The sequence below is a fragment of the Cydia strobilella genome, chromosome Z, assembly GCF_947568885.1.
Source record: "Cydia strobilella chromosome Z, ilCydStro3.1, whole genome shotgun sequence".
In the NCBI taxonomy this organism is placed as follows: domain Eukaryota; kingdom Metazoa; phylum Arthropoda; class Insecta; order Lepidoptera; family Tortricidae; genus Cydia; species Cydia strobilella.
The window spans coordinates 51,578,087-51,600,660 of NC_086068.1; the positions used below are offsets into that span (position 1 = coordinate 51,578,087).

The window sequence follows — 22,574 nt, forward strand, 5'->3', positions numbered from 1 at the left end:
CTCCTCTAACTTTTGAACCATGGGTTAAAAAATATAATAAAAAAAAAAAATTATGAAAGTAATGCTTAATAAATACTCAATGAACACTATAGCGAACCGATCGGTTAAAGTTGTCTTCCCTTCGTAAAAATACGTACAAAGCGCTGCGAAGGTACCTACTCCCTTTTGCTTGTAATGTACATGATACTTACTGATAGCCCCCGTTCAATGCAGCCTATTGTGACACAAGGGTAACTACGGAACCCTACACTGAGCATGGTCCTACTTGCATTTGGCCGGTTTTAACTTCTTATATGTATGTCATCATCACGGTTATTTAAAACTTACCAAAACACGGAGTTTTAGTACTTGCTGTAAGCTGCAACTTTATTGTAAAATCATATTTTTGAACGGGAGTGGAGAGAAGGGTAAGTGGCGCGATGAAATTTTATTAACAGTATTAGGGCTGTGTAAATATTTGATACGGCTTCGCGTCCGGAGGCGGTCTCGGCCGGGAGACGGGAAGGGTCGCGCGGCCGTCCCGTGCGCTCCCGCCGGCGGACTGGAGCGTAAGGACTGAAAGTACTGAAACATTGCCTACGTCCGGTGCATTACGGAGGCGACACGACAGCCCGGATACCCGTGAGGCTCACTTACTTAGATACATTTTGGCGGCTCAACTCTTTGCGGGCCACTACAAACTTACTAACTTGCAACGACAATAATTCGATTGCGTAGCAATCATCTAGATTGGTATGTCCCGCAACCACAACTATTGCACGAGTTTTAATGTTTCGATTTTTTTTACTTTCACCCACTTATCTCGTCTATTTAATACGAATGTGAGTCTGATATCTTTCCTGCCTGCAAGTAAATTATTTAAAGCCATATAATATAAGACATTTGAATCGTTATTGGCTTTACTTAAGATGAAGGTATCGAGTGGGTTTTCATTTTGTTCATAGCCATGAGATACTTTGTAACCGGCTTGTCGGAATCTTGACCCGCACCGTATGGTCAAGGTGAGTGCGGGAGCTGCCTGCATGCTTACATTGCTTACCCAACTCTCTTTTGACATTGCTCCATCCAGTAACCTAGGAAGACATTGATACCAAGTTCTCGAATTCAAACAGGATGTAAAAGCTGTGCAGATTTATCGAGACAATTCCGTGTGGTGACTTCAGTTTACGTTTTGACGAAAAATACTTCGCTTTGTAGTAACCTTTTTTAGTTGGTATCGGTAAGACGTACCTATTGTTAAGTCGAGCAATATAAAACGTACATAATGTAGAGCTGGGGGAGATACTTAAGAGTAATGATCTGTGAATGAATATGATTTTTTCGAAGTGGATACACTTTTGTCGGCCTTCTCGTACAGTAGGATAATACATTGTGATTGACATCTGTATATACAATTTATAGATTAGGATAATACAATTCAAAATTTAGTACGTCACAACCGGAGATCTGGGCAATGCTATTTTCTGAGGTTGGTAAATGTTGCTAGTAAACACTTATAATAACGGCGCCAATCATGAAACATTTAAGAGCGTTCTTACAAGAAAAGTCGAAATAATGTAAAATTGATGATATTCCCGACAACATTTAAGATTTTACGCTCATTATTAGAAATAAAGAGTACTTGTTCCAGTAAGAGCGTCTTCTTATCCTTAGGATTCATTTTATTTATTTATTTATTATTTATTGCACAACACATGAAGGTACAAAAGGCGGACTTAATGCCTTCTTAAGGCATTCTCTACCAGTCAACCTGTAAAAATTGACAGGTTTTGTCATTTTTAGTGAAAATTAACATGTTTTGTTAAAGTTTGGTACTAAGTGACATAGTTTACTGTTGTTTGACATATCAGTCAAATTTGACAGATTGACAGTTTTTGTCATTTTCAGTGAAAATTATCTTTTTGGGATAGAATTTAGCACCCAGTGACATTGTTAAGTGTAGATTTATACTATCTGTCAAAATTGACAGTTTGTGACATTTTGACAGTTTTGGATCCCAAATCGAAACGGCTTGTCCGATTTTGATAGGACCTTCAACATTAGTCATGGGATGGAAAATGCAGTTTGACACATCTGTCAAAACTGTCAAAATTGACAGTATGGCAGTTTTTGCAATTTTTTGTGAATATTAACGTTTTGTTAAAGTTTGGTACTAAGTGACATAGCTTAGTGTTGTTTGACATATCAGTCAAGTTTGACAGACTGACAGTTTTTGTCATTTTCAGTGAAAATTATCTTTTTGGGATATAATTTAGCAAACAAACCATGTTAATTTTCACAAAAAAAGACAAAAACTGTCAAACTGTCAATTTTGACAGTTTTGACAGATGTGTCAAACTATATTTTCCATCCCATGACTAATGTTGAAGGTCCTATCAAAATCGGACAAGCCGTTTCGATTTGGGATCCAAAACTGTCAAAAGGTCACCTACTGTCAATTTTGACAGATAGTATAAATCTACATTTAACAATGTCAGTGGGTGCTAGATTCTATCCCAAAAAGATAATTTTCACTGAAAATGACAAAAACTGTCAATCTGTCAAATTTGACTGATATGTCAAACAACACTAAACAAAACATTAACTTCAATGGCCATTAACGTCTCAAAAATTTAATTCGAATTAACTTTAATGCAATTGGTGCGTAATGCAATTGGTTAGTTTGACACATCTGTCAAAATTGACAGTTTGACAGTTTTTGTCATTTTTAGTGAAAATTAACATGTTTTGTTAAAGTTTGGTACTAAGTAAGTTAGTTAGTTTAGTGTTGTTTGACATATCAGTCAAATTTGACAGATTGACAGTTTTTGTCATTTTCAGTGAAAATTATCTTTTTGGTATATAATTTAGCACCAAGTGACATTGTCCCAAGCTGTACGGTTACCCTATACCTGTACCAAATGTAATGACGAAACATGTAAACAAGCGAGTATAATTTCTTTCTAGTATAAAATAATTCTTTTATAATACAATAGTAAGTACATTTGCACTGGATTTAGTATTTTCGTACCAAACAACAATAAATGTCGTTATAATTGTTTTCAATATGCTTCACGAAGGATCAAGATTGTTTAATCCATCATTGTAGTGCGAGCGAGAGGGAAAACGTGGTAGACGGGATCGGCATACTGAGCTCGCACAGCCCGCCGCAGCGCGTAAAATACCTAAACTCGCTCAACGCCGAAATGTAATAGCGCTCTTAAGAGATTTTTTTTAGTATTTTTGTTATTTCACTATTCACTTATCATAAATACCTGTAAATTTTCTACCTCTTAGTGTGTTAAAAGTTGAATATCATACCTATTAGTTTTTTCTGTTTTCGATCGTACTGTAAAGGGGATACGCCTAGTGGGGAAGATGTGGTAGATATTGATCTTCAATGTATTATTTTTATCGCACAGGTTAGCTAATTGACAAATCATCTATACTGATTGACTGCCTCTTCAGGAATGGCGATCACGCGCCCCCGTTCCATTTGACAGGGCGATACGATTCTAAATTCAAAACGTGGCTGTTCCCAGTTACTGATAAAAAAGTCTCTAAAGGTTACAAACCTTTGCAGTACGCATCGTTATGACGGATTAAAGGCATATATCTCAAACACGATGAAATGCAAGGCCTCATTAGCTATAAAGCTTTTATCATGTAACTAATTTGAATAATAAAAAAAAAATCATTGTTAAATAATAGATTGTTAACCAAGAGTTGAAAGGCACCCATTTCTGTCGAGGTAGTTTGACGCTCGAACGCAGTGAGAGCGCCAATAGTCCGAGACGGAAATGCTGCCTTTCACTCGAGTTAAACACTCCACTTTTCATATCGAATGCGAGGAAACCAAACAAGACAAGGCAATTTTGCAAAATCAGTAACTAAAGTACCTAATACACCTGCGGCCATGATTTTTTTCCTAAGGACTTACTTGCAATCGGAGACTTTTCATGTGTGAAAATAAATAACCCCTACCGAAAAACATTTAGATTGCAATATTTACGAAAACACACATATCAAACTGCAGTAATTTTAAAATGATTTGGTGGACATACTTTTTCGTCACTCGCTTCTTCTCGTTAAAAAATACAAAAGTAAGTTAGTATTTTATTTGTACGTCTTATATGACTTGACATTGACAAGCCATCAACGAACGCTGTCGCGACTGCACGCCGCAACAGCCGCAGTCGTGCTGCTACAGTAGTGCTGCACCGCGGTAACGTCGCAACTGCAGTACAGCGGCAGTCAGAAATGGAAATGAAAAACCTTTGCAAACACACAAGTCTCTCCATTTAAGACAAAAAGTCGTAATACTAACGTAAATATAAATAATTTAATTGTAATGTTTTTGTTTTCTTTGATGATCGCATAAATAGTAATAAAATATAATTTAAAAAATATATTAAAATTGTCAGTTCGTTTAGTACGACGTCCGGTTATTACGACGTAATATCAGCGGTCCCTTGGGCGTCGTTATAACCGGACTCTACTGTAATTTAATAAATGTGAAAGTAACTGTCTGTCTGTTACCACTTCACGCTTAAACGTCTGAAACGATTTAGATTAAAGGAGATAGTTTAAGGTCCGGGAAATACATAGGATAGTTTTCATCAAAAATCCACGTAATCATACTGTTACGCAGACTAAGTTGTGGGTAGAAGCTAATATTGATATATATTAATCGTTATTTATTCAATTAAGTGTCTGATTAGAATTTACGTTCGTCTCTCCGTTTCAACCTGCTACTGTTTTCATCTATAAATGTGCTTACAGAAAAATACTTGGGCTGTTTAACAGGCTCTTTTCACGCAAAATTTGGAGACTACAATCAAATTATTCCCCATGGCCGCATGTGTATGTTTGCCGAATGGTCCGCACTCGACTCGCTGGAGCAGGATAAAAGGGCACATTCATATTTTGCGAGTTTCTTAGTAGGTATATAAAATTGCTTCTAAAACGCGCAATTCTATTTTCGAGAAAACTCAGCGATTACTTTTTTCTTTTTTTTAACTTACAACAAATTAAAACTCAAAAACATGATATCCGCGGTCCCGAGCACCATCCATCTCGCTCACGCTTACGCTCACTGAGAGTGAGAGAAGAAGAGGAAACCTACGGGGCCTTAAGGGCCATTTCCTTATACCGAATAGTGCGTGGTAAAGAGGCGTGGGCTCAGCTACTGGTCTACAGTTTACGAGTTACTAAGTACTAAGGTAGGTAGTTGGTACGAAATTATGTATAAAATGAAGGAGTGGTTGAAGGCATGAATTCTATCGTATTTGTAATATTAAGTAAGTAAAAATGTAATATAAAAATAAATTCGTTTTAGATCCAAAAATCAGCGATTTTCTGCTAGTGAATCTCCGCGCAACTTCTTTAACAACCGCCTTAGATAAGTGGTAGACTATCTATACCAGAGGCAGTGTTGGGCAAAATGTAGTCTAACTACTGATTACTAACTACAACTACATTTTGTAGTTAGTAATACATGATTATTGATTATAAAAAATAACCGTTAAAAGTAGTTAAAATGTTTGATTACTAACTACAAATATCTACAAAATTTTAGTTGCAATCACGGTTACGTGATTACTTTTTCTAACTACTTATCTATTAGACATGGGCATTTCGTAATTGTATCCTGATAGGTTTTAGGGAGTGCAGATTTCTGAAATGATGACTATTTCTTAATCCAAGATGGCGGGTAAAAGTAGTCATGGATGTTGTAGGAAAATAATGAATATTTTGGAATCCAAGATGGCAGCCATAGTAGCCATGGAGTCATTATGGATGTCGTTTTGTAGGTTTTAGGGACCGCAGATCTCAAAAATGATGACCATTTTGGAATCCAAGTTGGCGGCCATACTCTTTGTCATAAAAGTCGTCATGGATATTGTTTTATAGGTTTTAGGGAATGAAGATTTCAAAAATGATGACTATGTTGGAATCCAAGATGGCTGCCATGCGCTTTGTCATAAAAGTCGTCATGGATCTCGTTTTATAGGTTTTAGGAAGAGGGGATTTCGAAAATAATCACGATTTTTAAATCTAAGATGGCGGCCATGCACTTTGTCATAAAAGTCGACATGGATAAGTACAGCTCGCTCGTGAGTGACACTTTGTATGACAATGTACATTATGATACAACGACATTATGATTATGATGTGTTGTATATTATGATACAACTGTGGAATGTAGGTATTTCCCAATGAGTGTCGGTGAGTTTAAAACACGAACGAAGCGAAATAAACGTTTTATTAATATTTAAAGCAGATTATACTATGAAAATTATTATGACATACTATCAGCTAATTAGGTATATTACTCTTTCCAATTTTTAGTAGAGTATATTAAAAGCTTTAGGCACTCAAAAACTTATATTTCATGGCTGACTCCCCTAGTGCCGGTATTGACTCAGGTTACTGGTGTAAGGGACGTCCTATATTCTCGGGACGAAGCGGACTGAGCCTCCGTTGGCGGGCGCCAGGAACACGGCATACGGGTCGGCCTTCAGCTCATAGGACGAGACAGGCTCCACGCGGTACCTGTGCAGCAGCTGCGCGAGCGCTGCACGCACTTGCATCAACCCGTAGCGCTTTCCTGAAAACAAAACTGTACCGCTCAAATAACAATGTCATAACCGTCAAATTAATTAAATGAAATAACTGACCTTGATGGAGCGGTTCAAGTCAATGACAATATTATAATTTAAAACTTCGAAACTATTAAAAGTTTGTAACTGTTTATCTTTCAAGGTACTCATTGAAAAGTAAAGTGATAATTATAGCAGGGGAGGCGACGATGCTAAATGTGTAGTAACTCGAGCGTCGTATTAAGATTAAATGATAGGAAGAAAAAAAAATATTACAATATTTTCTTTTTTAGCGAGCGGGAATTTAAAATGTAAAACTACAGATTTTTTAAAATGTAAAAAAAAACACCATGTGCAGTTACTCGAGCGCCTCAGATATTGGTAGTCGCGCAACATGTTTCTGATATAACAAGGGTATGTTAATCTGCCGGTTTACATGGGCAGGGTGGTCATACGGGTAGAAAATTTGGAAAAAAATAATTTACTTGAGCGCGTCAGATATTTAAAGGGGTTGTTAAATGGACCCTACAAAAGTGTATATTTCAATAATCTGACGATTTCAGCGATCCGTAAGCATATGGCAGAGTCACAAAGTTGTAAAAAAAAAACCGCCATCTTGTAATACTCGAGCTTGTCCGATTATTATACAGACACATTCAGATTGTTGTCCCAGTTATGTAAAATCTTAATGTGACGATAATGTGGAGCAGTATCCTTATTCTGACGATTTAATTTGAATTTTCTTTTTTCATTTCAAGATATTTTTTCAAATCCCCGTCGTATGTATTTATTTTATTTGTAAACTTTTTTGTGCCTAAAAAACTGAGCAGAATGTCAAAATCCACCAAGGGTTTCAAGAGATATCACAGTTTGAATATTTTTAAATAAATGTTGGCTAACAACGAATTTTAATTTAGCATCTTGGGCTCCCCTGTTATTAACATTGTTTATCTACACACATATCATAAACCCTCTATGATGCCTTCAAAATCCGTAAATAATGCCCAACATTAAGATAAACTGTTTTGTTACAGCAAATTTTTTATCTGTGAAAATGTTATTATTGCTAAATAATAACATCGATTTCGATAACATTATTTTATTCAAATTTCGAACATCTCTGAAAAACAAAGAAATTTGATTTGACCTCTATTCTAATATCAGTCGAGATGACGTTTTATTCGAAATGAAATGTCAATTGCATACAAATTTGACAAATCTCGCTTGTTAGTTGGTATCGAACGATATGGCAATCGACCCCCACTCTAGTTTGTCTCTGAATTAAAAAAAAAACTACGGATGCGTGACATGCGTGAAAAAAGTTTTCTTTGCCGCCATTTGACGTGCAGTTTATCTTTTAATTAGTTTGTAACTAAAAAATAATTTGTTTTGTTGTTTTTAAAGTAACTCTAGTGAAGTTTCGTGTAAAATGTGCGATAAAGATATTTCGGAGACGCCACCTCATATCCGCGAATTCCGCCAGAGAGCAACTATGCCCCAATGTCGGCTGTAATATGAGGTTAGTGAATATATCATAGAAAGTTTATAATATGTGTGTAGATAAACCAGTGTATGTAACTGCACATAATTAGGCATTAAAAGTCGAGTGTGGGTTTATGAAACGAACGTAGTGAGTTTCATAATAGAATCACACGAGTGCTTTCATTATGTAGCAGTCACATAAACTACTATTAATTACTTTAATTATTTCGTTAAAAGCGTATTATTAAAATAATGACAACGGAGAGCTATATGGGGTCAGTGTGAGAGAGAAAGAAAGATTTTTTTTTGCAACAACTAAAAATATAAATAACAATTAAATTTGACACCATTAAGTTGTACTTAACCTAGATAAAATTTATATGAGCTTAATTTACAAATAGGAGTCAGAGATAGCGATAAAGTTAAAGGGAAAAAGAGCTGGGTGCACTAAACTTCATAAACGATTTTTGCCACTTCTGCTGGCGCAAATCGGCAGATTTTTTAATTTAGTTATTCGTGCATTAATTCCCTTCAAAATAAAATAAAAATCGAACGCGGTCGAGTAAGTTAAGGTCGCGATGTTTTTTTGCAACTTTGTGACCCTGCCACTCGCTTACGGATCGCTAATATCGTCAGATTATGGAAATGGGCACTATTTAACAATTTATTAATCCACCATATCTTAATCTGACGCGCTCGAGTATTTCAAGGTGGCGATTTTCTTTTCTGTTCTGATCACTTCTGACGGGCTGTCCTTGACTCTCTGCTCGGTGTCAAGGACGCATACTTGGTGGAGGTACTCAACAGGATGCAAGGTATCCCCCATATCTTAATCTGACGCGCTCGAGTGACTCCAAAAATCCCCTCTTGGGCTCCCCGACCGTTAGTAATAAACTGTGAATATGAGATGGCCTTGGAACTCTTGGAAAAGAAGCGCGGTTTGGTAATTTGAATCTCAATATTCTCAATCTTTTAGTTTATCTAATGACTTGAGAAGGTGATACATTTCTATTTGTAAAAATATTAGAGGGCAATTGCAAATACTTTTGGAGTGTTGCTTTATTTGAACTGAACTTTAATTTTCGCTGAACTTAAATGGGAGTCAAGGGTCAAATCGGTAGCTCTTATGGTTCTGTGTCATTACTGGTTTTATACATATTAAATGAAGTTATATTAATTGTACCATTATAATTGGGTATAAGTGGTTTAAACGGGAGCGTATTGCATGGGAAAGCATTTTGCGTATGGTCGGTAGGAACCTTTACCTACATTATTTAATAGGGCTACTCCTTTAGAAATTACGTTGACGGAAATTCCGACCTTAATTCATTTTATACAAATATGAGTACACCGTAACAATTTTTACGAATACGAATATCACTTTCTGAATTGTACGAATACGAATTGTAGGAAATTAAGGTGCAAACTTAACTTTGAAGTTACACCGGCATGGCTACCAACATTAAATTTATATTTGTTATAAAAAAATATAGGTACAAACAAAGAACAATTTTCAGATTTTTTCCTTTACTTAAGACATTCTTTCTTATCTTATTTCACGTTTTTAAGTCACTGAGACATTTTTGTTCCGCAACTAAAATGGTAAAAACGGAAACCTTTCGTCATGTTAGTCGGTTCGTCCGTATGCCACATCCATTCACGAAAACTATACGGTGTTATTAATAATGGATTAATAACACTATGGATTTTTTCATGCTGATTTTGAATGACATGAATACTTGTTTTTGATACCATTAAAATGGATAATGTTCATACCTATATTTTAATTTACCTCGCTATGATCAAGGTGTTATTATTATTTTTATTTTTATCCAATTAAACTCGCAACATTATTCTTTTTTGTGCAATTTTACCGTTAGAAAATTTTAAATGAGCACCGAAAAAACTATACGATACGAATACATTTTAATATTCGGCGAATACAAATATTCGAGTATCACTAATTGTGACATTGAGGTCGCCAGTGCACGAGCCCAAATCACATCGTCTTGATCACACATCTAAAATTCTAAACGACGTGCACCTACAATATTTATTCAAATGTTATTGAATTGAAATTGCCAAATATTATAAATTAAACGGGTTCAATCATGAATCCTTTTCTAACTACGATAATAAGTGATTACTTCTTAATTAAGTTGATGATTCGCTGAATTAAGAAAAAACATAACCCTTCGAGTTAAGATCACTTGAAATGTCAAAACCTTAACAAGTAAGTAGGCGACAGTAAGGAAATGGAGATCTTTACTGTCGCTTACTTCTTATTATTATATATATATATATATATTTACTTCTTAAATTATGTGTACCTGAATCAAATAACTTTATCTACACACGTATCATAAACCCTCTATGATGCCTTCAAAATCCGTAAATAATGGCTAACATTAAGATAAACTGTTTTTTTACAGCAAATTTCTTATCGGCGGCAAATTTTTAAAATTTAGGCGCGAAGGGATGTCGTCTCATAGAAAATTTTAATTTCGCGCCTTTTATACTGACAAGTTTTGTTTGTTCAATTTTAGCTTCATTATTATATCAAAATCGATTTGGTAATGTAATGACATTCAAATTTCGAACATCTGAAAAAAAGCAATTTGATTTGACCTCTATTCTAATATCAGTCGAAATGACGTTATATTCGAAATGAAATGTCAATTGCATACAATTTTGACAGATCTCGCATGTTAGTTGGTAGAGTCTATTCGGAAAGAGAAGAGTCGTGGAATATATATTGGGCCCCACACATTCCACGACTCTTCTCTTTCCGATTCCGAACACTATTGAACGATATTGCAATCGACCCCGACTCTAGTTTGTCTCTGAATTAAAAAAAAAACCGGCCAAGTGCGAGTCGGACTCGGGCACGAAGGGTTCCGTACCATTACGCAAAAAACAGGAAAAAAATCACGTTTGTTGTATGGGAGCCCTACTTAAATATTTATTTTATTCTGTTTTTAGTACTTGTTGTTATTAGGACAACATTTAAGTATCGTGTATTTTTTATTAACTAGTATTTTAAATATGTCGCCACTTTGTAGAATTTCCCGTGTAATAATGGCTCTTCGTTTGTATAATATTTAAATATTCAATAAAGCTGCTAGTTACTATTTTCCAAAATAGATCGTTAGTCCTCAGCGCTGGCTATTGCCAGCGTTTTAAGAGATAACTGGGACCACACATTAGTGTGCACAAGCCATATGTGCAAACAGCATGTCACACTAAACGAATATACCGGCTTATCGCGGAAATAACTAGGTGCTTACGACATTTCAAGTATGGATGTGAGACGTTCAATAAGTACGTCTTTTTTTATCTTATTTATTTTATAAGCCATACATCTTATGATTAAGTCGGCTTAAACATAATAACATTGTTACTTAAACTTTAGGTGTTACTTAAACAATTGGGATTAGTACTTGAGGAGTATTTTTAAAATAAGTACGTCTTGATGGCTAACAATTTTGAAAAGACACTCCTCAATTGAGGTCACAGCCGTCACAGGGTTCTAATTTTAGAATATGCTTGGTTTCGATCTAATTAAGATACGCTGCAGTTAGCCAAACCCCAGATTGGTAATGGGCAGAAGCTACTTATTAAATATGCCAACTAACTTGCATTATGGATAGGTTACTATGGCGTCTTATTTTAGTTTTTAATGCTTCTGTATTTTAATACTGATTGTCCACCATTGTAACGATTTACAACCTTAGATATAAGTACTTATACAAAATCTACTCATAAAAATCCCGCCATAAACATAAACATGAAAATGGATGCTAATTCCTATATTACTTCATCGACAAAATAATTCAGATAATTTTATATTAAATTTGCCTTATTGCATTCGTTTTTATATTTTCGAATGGAAATCCTACAGTCAGTGGTTTCTTTATGCCTGGTTTTATGTTGACACTGTTTGTTCCCCTTTTACTCAATGATCCCCTTTTGATCAATGGGTACCTATATCAGTCAGTCAATCAGTCAGTGGTGAAAATGTAGATTTTTAGATGTTTGTGACATATTTATGATATTTGGGGTTCCAGTCTTAAGGGTCTTTACAAATCTGATATGTGTTAAATAAAATAGACTTTGAGGACTTATAAGGCTGTCATAAGTGGTTTCAAATGGTTCGTGTAATAAACCTAACGCACGGCTGCTGCCTAGCCAGTTCCTTTTTTAGGGTTCCGTAGTCAAATTATAGTTTCGCCATATCCGTCTGTCTGTCTGTCCATCCATGGAGAAGTATAGCAGTCACCCTACGTCCCCTATACGTAAAGTAGCGATGATTTTTCGCTTTTTGATAGGTCTTTCAAAACTAATATGGGTATTCTAAACCCATTTTTTGATTAAGTAAATATTATCGGAGATAATCGCTCTGAAAGGAAAAAATGGCCCCATGGCTCCTGAATATATTAATATAATCGTGATTGTGAAGCTCAATTAAGACATTCAATTTCAACTATAGCGAACATTAAGGTATCGTTAAGCCGTTGGTTGAGTTTTCGCAAACAGTCTTTTCTTCTTAGTAAAAATACGTACAGCGAGCTGCAATATGCAGCTGAATGAAATCTATTCTTATACTGCCATGCAATTTTGCGGCTCGGTGTACAAGTGCTGCAAAGATCCTCCCTTATGATTGTTATGAACATAATATCAACTATTTAATAACCCCCATTGAAAACTGCCTATTGTGACGGATGGGTAACTACGGGCCAAACGACGAATCATACACCGAGCATGGTCCGACATGCGACGGTTTTTAATTTATCTTAAACTTGGCTTGGCACGCTGCAGTGTACCTAGGTATGCTTGAAGTCACTTGTCTTTATCACAAAACGTATGCCGTTAATAGCCTTTAATAAAGACCTTTACAGTTGCAACGTTGTTTAGTTTTCCTGTTTTCCTGGTAAGGTTTCATTAAATTGAATAAGTTCATAGCAGAATAAAATACTCTTCAAGTATAAAAATAAAACATACCTATGCAGAAGTGAGGTCCCTCACCAAAGGGCAGGAAGGTGAAATTTTTGTTATCGTTATCGGACGGGTTGGTGAACCTCTCGGGACGCCACTTCTCGGGCTCCTCGTGGTACTTCTCGTTAAAATGCAGCGCCATGACGTTCACGAATACGGGGGTGCCCTCCTCAATCACTATGTCGTCCGTCAGCTGGTACCTGTTCTTGCATTTCCTCTCTAAATACGGCACTGGTGTGTTCTTCCTCATTGTTTCTATAAACGAATACTGAGTTAGTCTTACCACTCTAAACTCTAAGTAAGAATTTGACCATTGACTAAGAATGTCAATTTCATATTGTTTCAGTTAATATGTACCGGGGGTCGTATTTAAGTATATAGGAATAACTTTATTGCTGGTTGCAGAGACACTCGTCTGGTACAAACGTCAACTCTGAATTGGTCAGCACTGGATTTATTTCCCAAACCAAACCAAGTCGATGTCAAATAAAATAAAAAAGTATTACAAGGCGATTCATTCTCGGGGAATGATCTGATGTAAGCGAACGTCTGAGTTTCTCTGTCAGCACCGGCTGGCGATTGCCTACCGTACTTGGTTTCAGCTGAATAGCTTAAGTAAGGGTACTGCTCATATTACATATCTTAATTGGGCTTAAACGTTGTTACAGTGATTAATAAGTCCGAGTATATTGATATATTTTGGTACTCTTTATCCTTACCAATGTTGCCTTTATACTTTGAAAGCATAAGAGCCCTTAGGGAACATTCGAATAAACGACAGGAAACATAAAGGTTCCTTACCGCTAATGCATGATGAGAGATACTTCAGTTCTAATAAATTATCGTAGTCTAAAATCTCTTTTCCCTTTTCCTTTAGTGCTGTGTCAATTTCATTAAAAAGCTGTTCCTGCGGAATAAGTAAAAATAACTCACTATGTTACACTTTTTCAGATTTTTGAATGGTAGAGAAGTAATATTCGGCCACCTAAAAATATTTTTTTCACCTCAGCAGCTCGAACAAGCCTACTTTCGTCACTCCCTGGAGTGAGGAAAGTGCGACTTTCCTCACTCCAGGGAGTGAAACAATGTAGCTTTTTAATTTAGTGAAGGCCATGAACTTCATACTTTTATTACATTTTTTTTTATGGTACGGTACGGTACGGTACGGTCCGGTCCGGTCCGGTCCGGTCCGGTCTCGTATCGTATCTTATCGTATCGTACATATTATAATACTTTTTTTTTTCTGTTTATTCTGTGTAATTCGAAATACATTTTAACCTTTAATATGTTCTCACTACTGAGGTGAAAAATTATGTGTGCAACACGAGAGCAAAGTTATTTTACATCTCGTGTTTTTGAGTCCGTCGCTACGCTCAAGATTCTACCTTAGAATCACTCGCTTCGCTCGTGATTCAATTATAGAATCTTTCGCTTTCTCGGGACTCAAGATAAACACTCGCAAGAAAAACCAACTTTCCTCTCTTGTTGCACAAATAACTAAAGTATACCTACCTATTACAGGTGCTTAAGCTAGATTCAATACAGATGAATTGGATATTTAAAACAAGCAGAATATGTGTATATTGATTACTTGAAACCGCAAATATTCTATACAACCGTGCTCGCAGACTAACACAAGATTATAATTTTTATCGGTGTATTAGAGCTGTGCGATAATTTCTTTAAGCTGGATAATTCAAGTTAATGAAGCGTGATAGTTAATGAAGCCTGAAATGTTTTATTATTATTTACTTAAATCTACGTTTGTGCCTAATAACCAGGGATCGGATACCGGTATTTATTGTATGGGAACGAAACCGGTATTTTTTCGTTCTTTGTTAATCATTTCATTTCTAATTAGGCAATCTAATAATACGAATTCGTTACCTAAAAACACAGCTGAGTCCTACATTTGGAGTATAAAATAAATCGAAATATATGGTTATTTCGAAGTTTTTGAAAAAAACCGGTTCCGATCCCTGCTAATAACATTGGTTTGGCGAGTCCAATTCTATATTTAGAATTCATAAATTGCTATAAGGTGATCATTTTCATACGCACAAGGCTAAAATGCTAAAATTGTAGATAGCGCCCCCTACAACAATTATGAGGCATGAGGGACACGCGGTGTTGTATGGAAATTGTAGATCTTCTACATAAAGGCAAATAGGATATAATAGGATACAGCAGTACTGTCATAGTAAATTTTCTAGCCACAGTAAATTCACTGCCATCTATCGACACATGATTAAAACTAAAAATAAAAGTATCAAAAAATGTATTTATATACGGATAAATATTTTTATAATGTTTTGACCCATGTGTTTTCACTGATATGCGTTAAAATTGTTAAATAACAAACGAAACCGTCAACGCCATCTATACGAGAGTAGGCCAAAGGTAGTGGCGCACTCTGATCGTGAATCAAATTTTCTTGATTTCCGAGGCACGTTTTTTCCTTAGACTGTATGCATCTATTACGGAGTTATATCTTTGATAAAGGGTTGTAAATATAATAGAATTTCTTATTGGAGATAAATATTTTATAGATGATTTAAATATGTGGCTAATTACACATTTCAAAGATCTTATTTAATTTTGGAAAAATATAGTAGTCGTTTCTTTGCTTATGCTGTTTTTTTTTTAATTTTGTGCCAAAAATACATTTTTTTCTGGAAATTGTCTTAGAAACTGGTTTATTATAACAAATTACTTTTTCTTTGTAATATGTATTAGAGTAGTCTTTTTATTAGATTTTTGTTGATTTTGTATAAAATAATATAATTATCAAATTTTAGTAAAATGCGTATATTTTTATGGATACATTTTGAACAATGGGGCCTTTGGACAATGTCAATCAGCAATCAGGACAGTATGAATTAAACGAAGTACATATTAGCCTTCGTTAAGGACCTTAAGAGCTACCGCCCCCCCCCCCCCTGTATGTTCAGTGAAAATTGATGGTTTATTGGTGGTTATCATCAAATTTGTGTTCTTACAAAACTATGCTTAGTTCACTTGATTGTCTTAAAAAGTAGGTATGAATGTAAATCAAATACGCCTAGATACAAACTAAATGGTCAAGAGACCAATATGTATTAGGTACTACATACCTAACCATTGCATATTAACCAGGCCAATTTTTTGCTGAATATAAATGGGGATAAAAAAACCGTTATTTTTTAAGGATTCCTACCGTGGGCTTTTGTTTATTTAATAATTTATCTTAACATATTCTTGCCTTGCGAGCCTTGGGGGAGGCCTATGTCCAGCAGTGGACGTCTATCGGCTGACATGATGATGATGATGATGATTCTTAAATTGTCTGCGACTGTCATGTTTTGTGTTCAGCTCAATGTTAAAGTGACATTCGGATAGCACAATAATGGAGCTAAAGTTGATTGATATAAATATGTTTGGAATAGCTGTTTTTTTTTATTACTGTTGCAGCATTTAAGGTACGTGATATATTAGGTTTTCAGTTTCCTTGTAACTTAGGTTAATTAACCATTCTAAAAGTGTTTTCTTAAAGTTATACGATGGCAGCGAATAAATCGAGATAATATCATTTATATTATTATACAAGTAGGCAGAATGGTAAACAAATTGCCCTTTTGGCGAAAAGAGACTTTGTGTTAGAGGGGACAACTACTTTATCTTTTCTTCTTTGTGTTGACGTAGGTGGTTTATAAGTTAGAGTCCTATGTAACTTTAAGGTGTTGTTTAAAATATATAATTTTCTTACGCTCTGTTGGGTATCTATATGATTTAGAGAACGACTGTACCTAAAATAATTTAGTTTAGGTACAGTCGAAGTTAAAGACATGTTTACACTTTTGCACCTTACTGCTTTGTGATAAGGTAAGGTGTGTACGTATCTATACTAGGAAACTACCCTACCTGTTCTTCAGGATGGTGGGCTAGCTCATGTAGTGTGTAGCTGAGGGTCGTAGATGAGGTCTCGATAGATCCTAGTATAAATACCGCCGCCTGTGCAAGCATCAAGTCGTCAGCTAACTCTGAAATAATACACAGCTTTTATTGTGTGTTTACTGTTTAGTAAATAGCCGCGGAAAACCCGTATTAACCCATAAATATTTACTTTAAATTATGTTTGTATTTATGTTTAGGGTCAGTCCAAGCAAACCTGGCACCGACTTGGCAAGCGACAGAGTGTGAAAGTGCCACCTTAACAACCAATTGTTGTTGCCACGTTAACAGTCGCACTACCACACTTGTCTCTGCAAAGTCGGTGCAGTATTAGTTTAGAAGACGGGCTCTAGCATTAAAAGAAATCACTTACGTACTGTTGGGCGTAATCATTTAACCTTGCGGCCTACATTTGTCCTACCCAAATGACATAGACTACCGTTATACAGGATGGAAAGACACGACGATGCTTCTCGCAAAGGGGGGTTAGTTTAAGTGATGGAGAATCGATTCGTAATGTTTAGATTTTTGTTACGAACAATTAGTAAAAATGTTAAAATTAATTAATCTTCTTCTTAGTGACAACCCTACTATTACTACGTACTATCAACCTACATGTAAGTGTAATGTGACACTTATGTTTACAAAAATATTTGTCATAAAATTGACATACGGCTAGTTGGGTGTGGTGGAGGATATCTTTGTCTGTAGCGTCGTAACGTCTCGGCGGCATTATAATTACACTCCCCGTATAACATAAGCAAATTTAGGTAATCGCGGGCTCCCAAGGGCATTTTGAAAATAGGTTTTTTCGCGTAATTTGCAATTTATCTGCGTCACGGTTTATCACGGGTAAAGGCCAACCGCAGCTGCATTACTGCTCCGACACTACTGCAGCGGCCTGAACGCGTCGGTGTTATTGTTAATTTCCATAGTAAAATGAATGACTATATCGACTGCACGTATGGTGATTTCGTATTCCCGACCGCAGCTGCACTACTGCTCCGACACGTCCGTGTTATTGTCAATTTCCATAGTTAAATGAATGACAAGGCCGACTGCACGTAGCATGGCCATTTTTGCGTATTTAGTGTATTATTGCAACTGCGGCATGCAGACCGCACGTCAAATCTGTCACCTGCACTGAAATGTCTTTAGGTCACAGATATTAGTAGTTCTAAGCAAAGAGGATATAACCATATATGTAACTGAACCTAATGAGGGTTGTCACTTGCAGTATTTTGCATTAAAAGTTAACTGCCTATAACTTTAAAACGGTTACGAATATGAGCCTAGTTTCTTTAGAGGAAATACAGTACTAAATCCAAACATTCCCCCTTTTGCGGAAAGGATCGTCGTGCCTTTCCACCCTGTATATGTGGTATATGTATAGTTCAAATTAAAAATACGAGTAGGCAGGAGTTTAACTTACTAGATCCAGACTCGGCAGGAAGTTTCACATTTTCCTTTAATTTCAGTAAGTGATTAACGAGATCTTTATCGCTCGATACGCCGGTCTTATTTCGCTCGTCGACAACGCTCCAAAACAATTTTCTAATGTACTCTGTTGCGCCTCCAGAGAAGAATTGTAATCTGTAAATATAATAAAAGAAGACATTGAAAGCCGATCGGATGCTAACGAATTAACACGAAAGTTCATTAAAAAATATACGCAGTCGTGTTTTGAGGCCATTTCAGTTTGTTTCATTGCACGAATTAAGTGCCTATTTATTTGTTAATCCGTAATCCGTAATATCCGAGTCGTGGAAATCAATCTCCTCTTCGTATTACCTACCTACACAATTTAGTCTGATACTAATTGTATTATTAGTATTATTACACGGTAACAAAATAAAGCTGCTTACATACGTTTCCAGCTGCCGGTGCGTTTAAATGTTTTTTTTTTGTAATGTATAGACATATGTAGATACTTACCTACATACCGAGCGGGCCTGTAACACGAGCAAATAATTAAAACATACATAGATTGTACTCCTCAGACGGTGACACTTATGTTAAATAACTTTAAAAAATTGGTGTTTTACACTTCCTATATTTCATACAAATTAAATATTATCTCTAATATACGCAATGATCATGGTAATTGCCGTTGCTTGTCACGCTTAAACATAACAAAATTCGCAATACATTGCGTTTTAGAATAAACTTTAGTGTGCTAAAATCAAAACACAAGTTTTTTTTTAAAGTCGCTGAACAATTTTATTGTTCGTCAGTTTGAGGAGTAAGCCTACAGTTAAATTTTTTGCTCCTGTTACTAGCTCCACCCGGTCTATTGTAAAAGGTAATTTTGGTAAAAAAGCTTTTACCTTGGTAAATATTTCTCTCCGGGCTTTTTCATGATCATATTATGTAGAAATCAGAATTCAGGGGCCATTTAATAATCGCCGGTAAACTGCATATAATAACCAATTGAGCTGATAAAGAGACTGTGTGTGGGTGCGTAATGCTATAATTATAAAAAAACTATCATGCATTTGTTATAACGCCATTTGATATATTATTATATTATGTAACATCTTTTGTCATATTTCATTTAATAATAAAGTAAATTTTACATAATTGTTATAACTACGGGCTGTATAACTAAAGTACAGATTATCATAGTGTATTTAATTTTAAGTTATTTGTTTTATGCTATCCTACTTCTTCTAGCTATTTTATTCTAGGGAGGTAGCAGTTCTAACCTAACGTAACCTATGTTTTCGCGGTTTTCGATTCTGCGGGGCCACAGTTCAAACCTAACCTATACCACTTTTTTGCTAAGTATTTTATTCTACGGGGGGTCAAAATTCTAACCTAACCTAACCCTCATTTTGCTAGATTATTCGTTTGAGCGGAGTCGCAGTTCTAACCTAACCTAACCCTCAATCTGCTAGATTATTCGTTTGAGCGGAGTCGCAGTTCTAACCTAACCTAACCCACTTATGTCATACAACTGTTATGCCACACAAATAATTATGTGATGTCACTGGTTAGAACAAATAATATGCTTTAGAGTATGTAATAATTATGACAGTTTACCTATATATTAGACGAAGTGTAAATATACCTTATGACCTATACCAATAATAACATTATGTATACCGTTAATTAGGTATTACGGTAGTATGCCATTTATTACGTTAATCAAAATAACGACATATCAAACTACAATATATGAAAAGTAATTATAAAAAATGTAGTGCATCCACTGTGTGTTACAAGTCACTGGCTTTATAAACTATCCCCTTGATAAAATAATGACGGGGCGGGCTGCCATCTAAGCACAGTTGTATTAGTAAGGAAATAAGAGTGTGTGCAGATCGAGTGTTGAGTGTTGTCGTATAATCGAAATCATACTCCACACGCACATAAAACGTAAGATAATGTTCACCTACCTAAGCAGATTCGCCAAAAAAGGCAAAAAGAATATAGTACTGAATTCAAGTCCTCGCCAGAAAGTCCATTTCACCATGTGGCTTGTGATGAACCACAAAGGGGAGTCTTGGTCGCTAAGGCGGCTAATACGTAGGCCAAATACAGTGAACGCGACCGTGTCCGAGGCGTACATGGAGAACACTTCCTGAAAGGGGAAAACTAGGGGTAAGCTGGGAAAAGGTAAAACATTGGTTACCCTGGTAAAAAAACTTGTTCATCTTGTCCGCAGGTTCTTCAATTTTTATTTATTTTAGTAGAAAATAAATACCTACCTATTTCATTAAATATAGTGCAAATTGAAATGATATCCAAATCTTGTCGTACAGTGTAACTAGTAATCAAGATACAGCTGATACAATGATAGTATACCATGATAAATTATTGTATTAGAGGACACACAAAGACTGAAAGACAAAATTTCACAGAAAACACAAATATAAACATACACAATCTGTGTATTATCATTCAGAATCCTGTTTCATTGTGAGTTACCTTAAGATTGACAACTTCCTTCCTCTCGATAAAGTTGCGCTGCACTCTTTTCACCAGTTCTGCCGCGTTCATGTTCATAAGTTCTGTGACTTTTCGGAGCCGTGATGACGTGAACATGGGCGTTAATTCTTGTCTCATCGTGGCCCATATCGGATTCTAAATAAATCATTAGTCAAGTCAAAATCAAATTGAGAACTAATTAATTACAACATACCAATGGGAAAGGAACACAGACACAAGGTGTTCCTTTTCCACGTTGGCAGGTTGAAATCACGGTGACATATTTACTCAAATACGGCAAGATGGGTATTGTGTCTCGCTAATATGTTCCCTCTATAGGTAAATGGATTTTGTTTAATATTATTTTTGTCAGATTATTTATGTGTGTCTTGCGCGAGTGACATTCGCACTCTCGCTGGGTATATTCGGGAAAACAGATTTTTTTCCATCGGTGCCCACAGCCCCCGTGTAATATTTTTATGTGCGTTTTTGGTAACCTAATTCTAAACATTGGCTCAGGCACTGGTGTTTACTAAAGCGACTTCCTGACCCTCCAGTGCAGAAGAGAAATTAGCCTTATTAAGTTTTATTTCCTCATGTTTTCCTGCACCGAAAATCAAGCGGTACACAAATATAAATTGATATTTCGTAGGTACATGTTAGGTTCCAAGAAACTCTTGGTATGAGTACTAACTACATATATTTCCAATGGAAAAAAAATCCAAGAACTGGGATGTTCAGTGAACAGAACGCAATTGTGAAATTAAATGAAATAAGCAAAAGCACCTATTTAATATTGTATTTTATTTGCTACTACCGACTGAACATTTTACAAAATTAGAGATATTAACACTCACATATCAATATTACGTGACTTTTTTATTACTTAAGTTCAATAACATTTTTTTGGTACCTACTATATGTAGGTAAGTACCTATTTAAATAAAATAAAAAAATATTTTTTTCAGACTTTGAAATCCATATCTTGTTCGTTATTAACAATAATACATATAACTATTTATTGGCTTACCTTTACTGTGAAGAGATTCAGCGATCCTAGCGGATCGGCGTGACCCGAATACAGGAACCTGTCTTCGAAATTGTTGTAATCCTTGACGAGTAATTTCCGAGCAAGCTCCGGTGTCTGCACCACTAGCGTGGGTGTAATTCCTAGGAACATACCGACACAATCCGTAGGATACTTCTTACTCATCTCGAGGAAGAAATCAAACACTGATTTTCTCATAACAAAACCTAAATTCCCTATGAAATAGACGGGCTTCACGTAGGGTATACCGCGCTTCTTCCAGTAATCATATCTTTGCCTTAGAATCCAAAATAGGGCGATGCACGCGGTGACAGCTGCCGCTAATAGATATTGCGTTACTGTACTCATTTTCAAAACGTCCATGCTGGGCCGCAGATCGAGGTATAATGCCGATTTATGATATGAATACTTGACGACTTAAGGAAATATCTTAGTAGAATTAATCAATTGTTGTCGGTCAAGCGTCGTAAAGTCATCTCATCGGTACCGGGTCGGATTTTTATCGATGACTTAAATGTTAATTATATAATCAGAAATTCTTAAGATAAGTTTATTTAAAACAAGAACTTAATAACAAGATAAGTTTATTTGTTAATTTAGATTATGAG

The 22,574-nt window shown here is 35.7% G+C and overlaps 1 protein-coding gene across 1 annotated transcript; it reads right to left on the reverse strand.

Annotated features, from left to right (window-relative positions):
* Positions 1–6,227: 6,227 nt before the first annotated feature.
* On the reverse strand, positions 6,228–22,363 carry LOC134753955 (cytochrome P450 6k1-like). Its single transcript, XM_063689988.1, has 8 exons — positions 21,949–22,363; positions 20,919–21,074; positions 20,387–20,571; positions 18,421–18,581; positions 16,959–17,077; positions 13,860–13,965; positions 13,065–13,313; positions 6,228–6,589 (listed from the first exon to the last, which is right to left on the reverse strand). The coding sequence occupies exons 1-8, from the start codon at positions 22,327–22,329 to the stop codon at positions 6,429–6,431; spliced, it is 1,518 nt and encodes a 505-aa protein (XP_063546058.1). The 5' UTR covers positions 22,330–22,363; the 3' UTR covers positions 6,228–6,428.
* Positions 22,364–22,574: the final 211 nt, after the last annotated feature.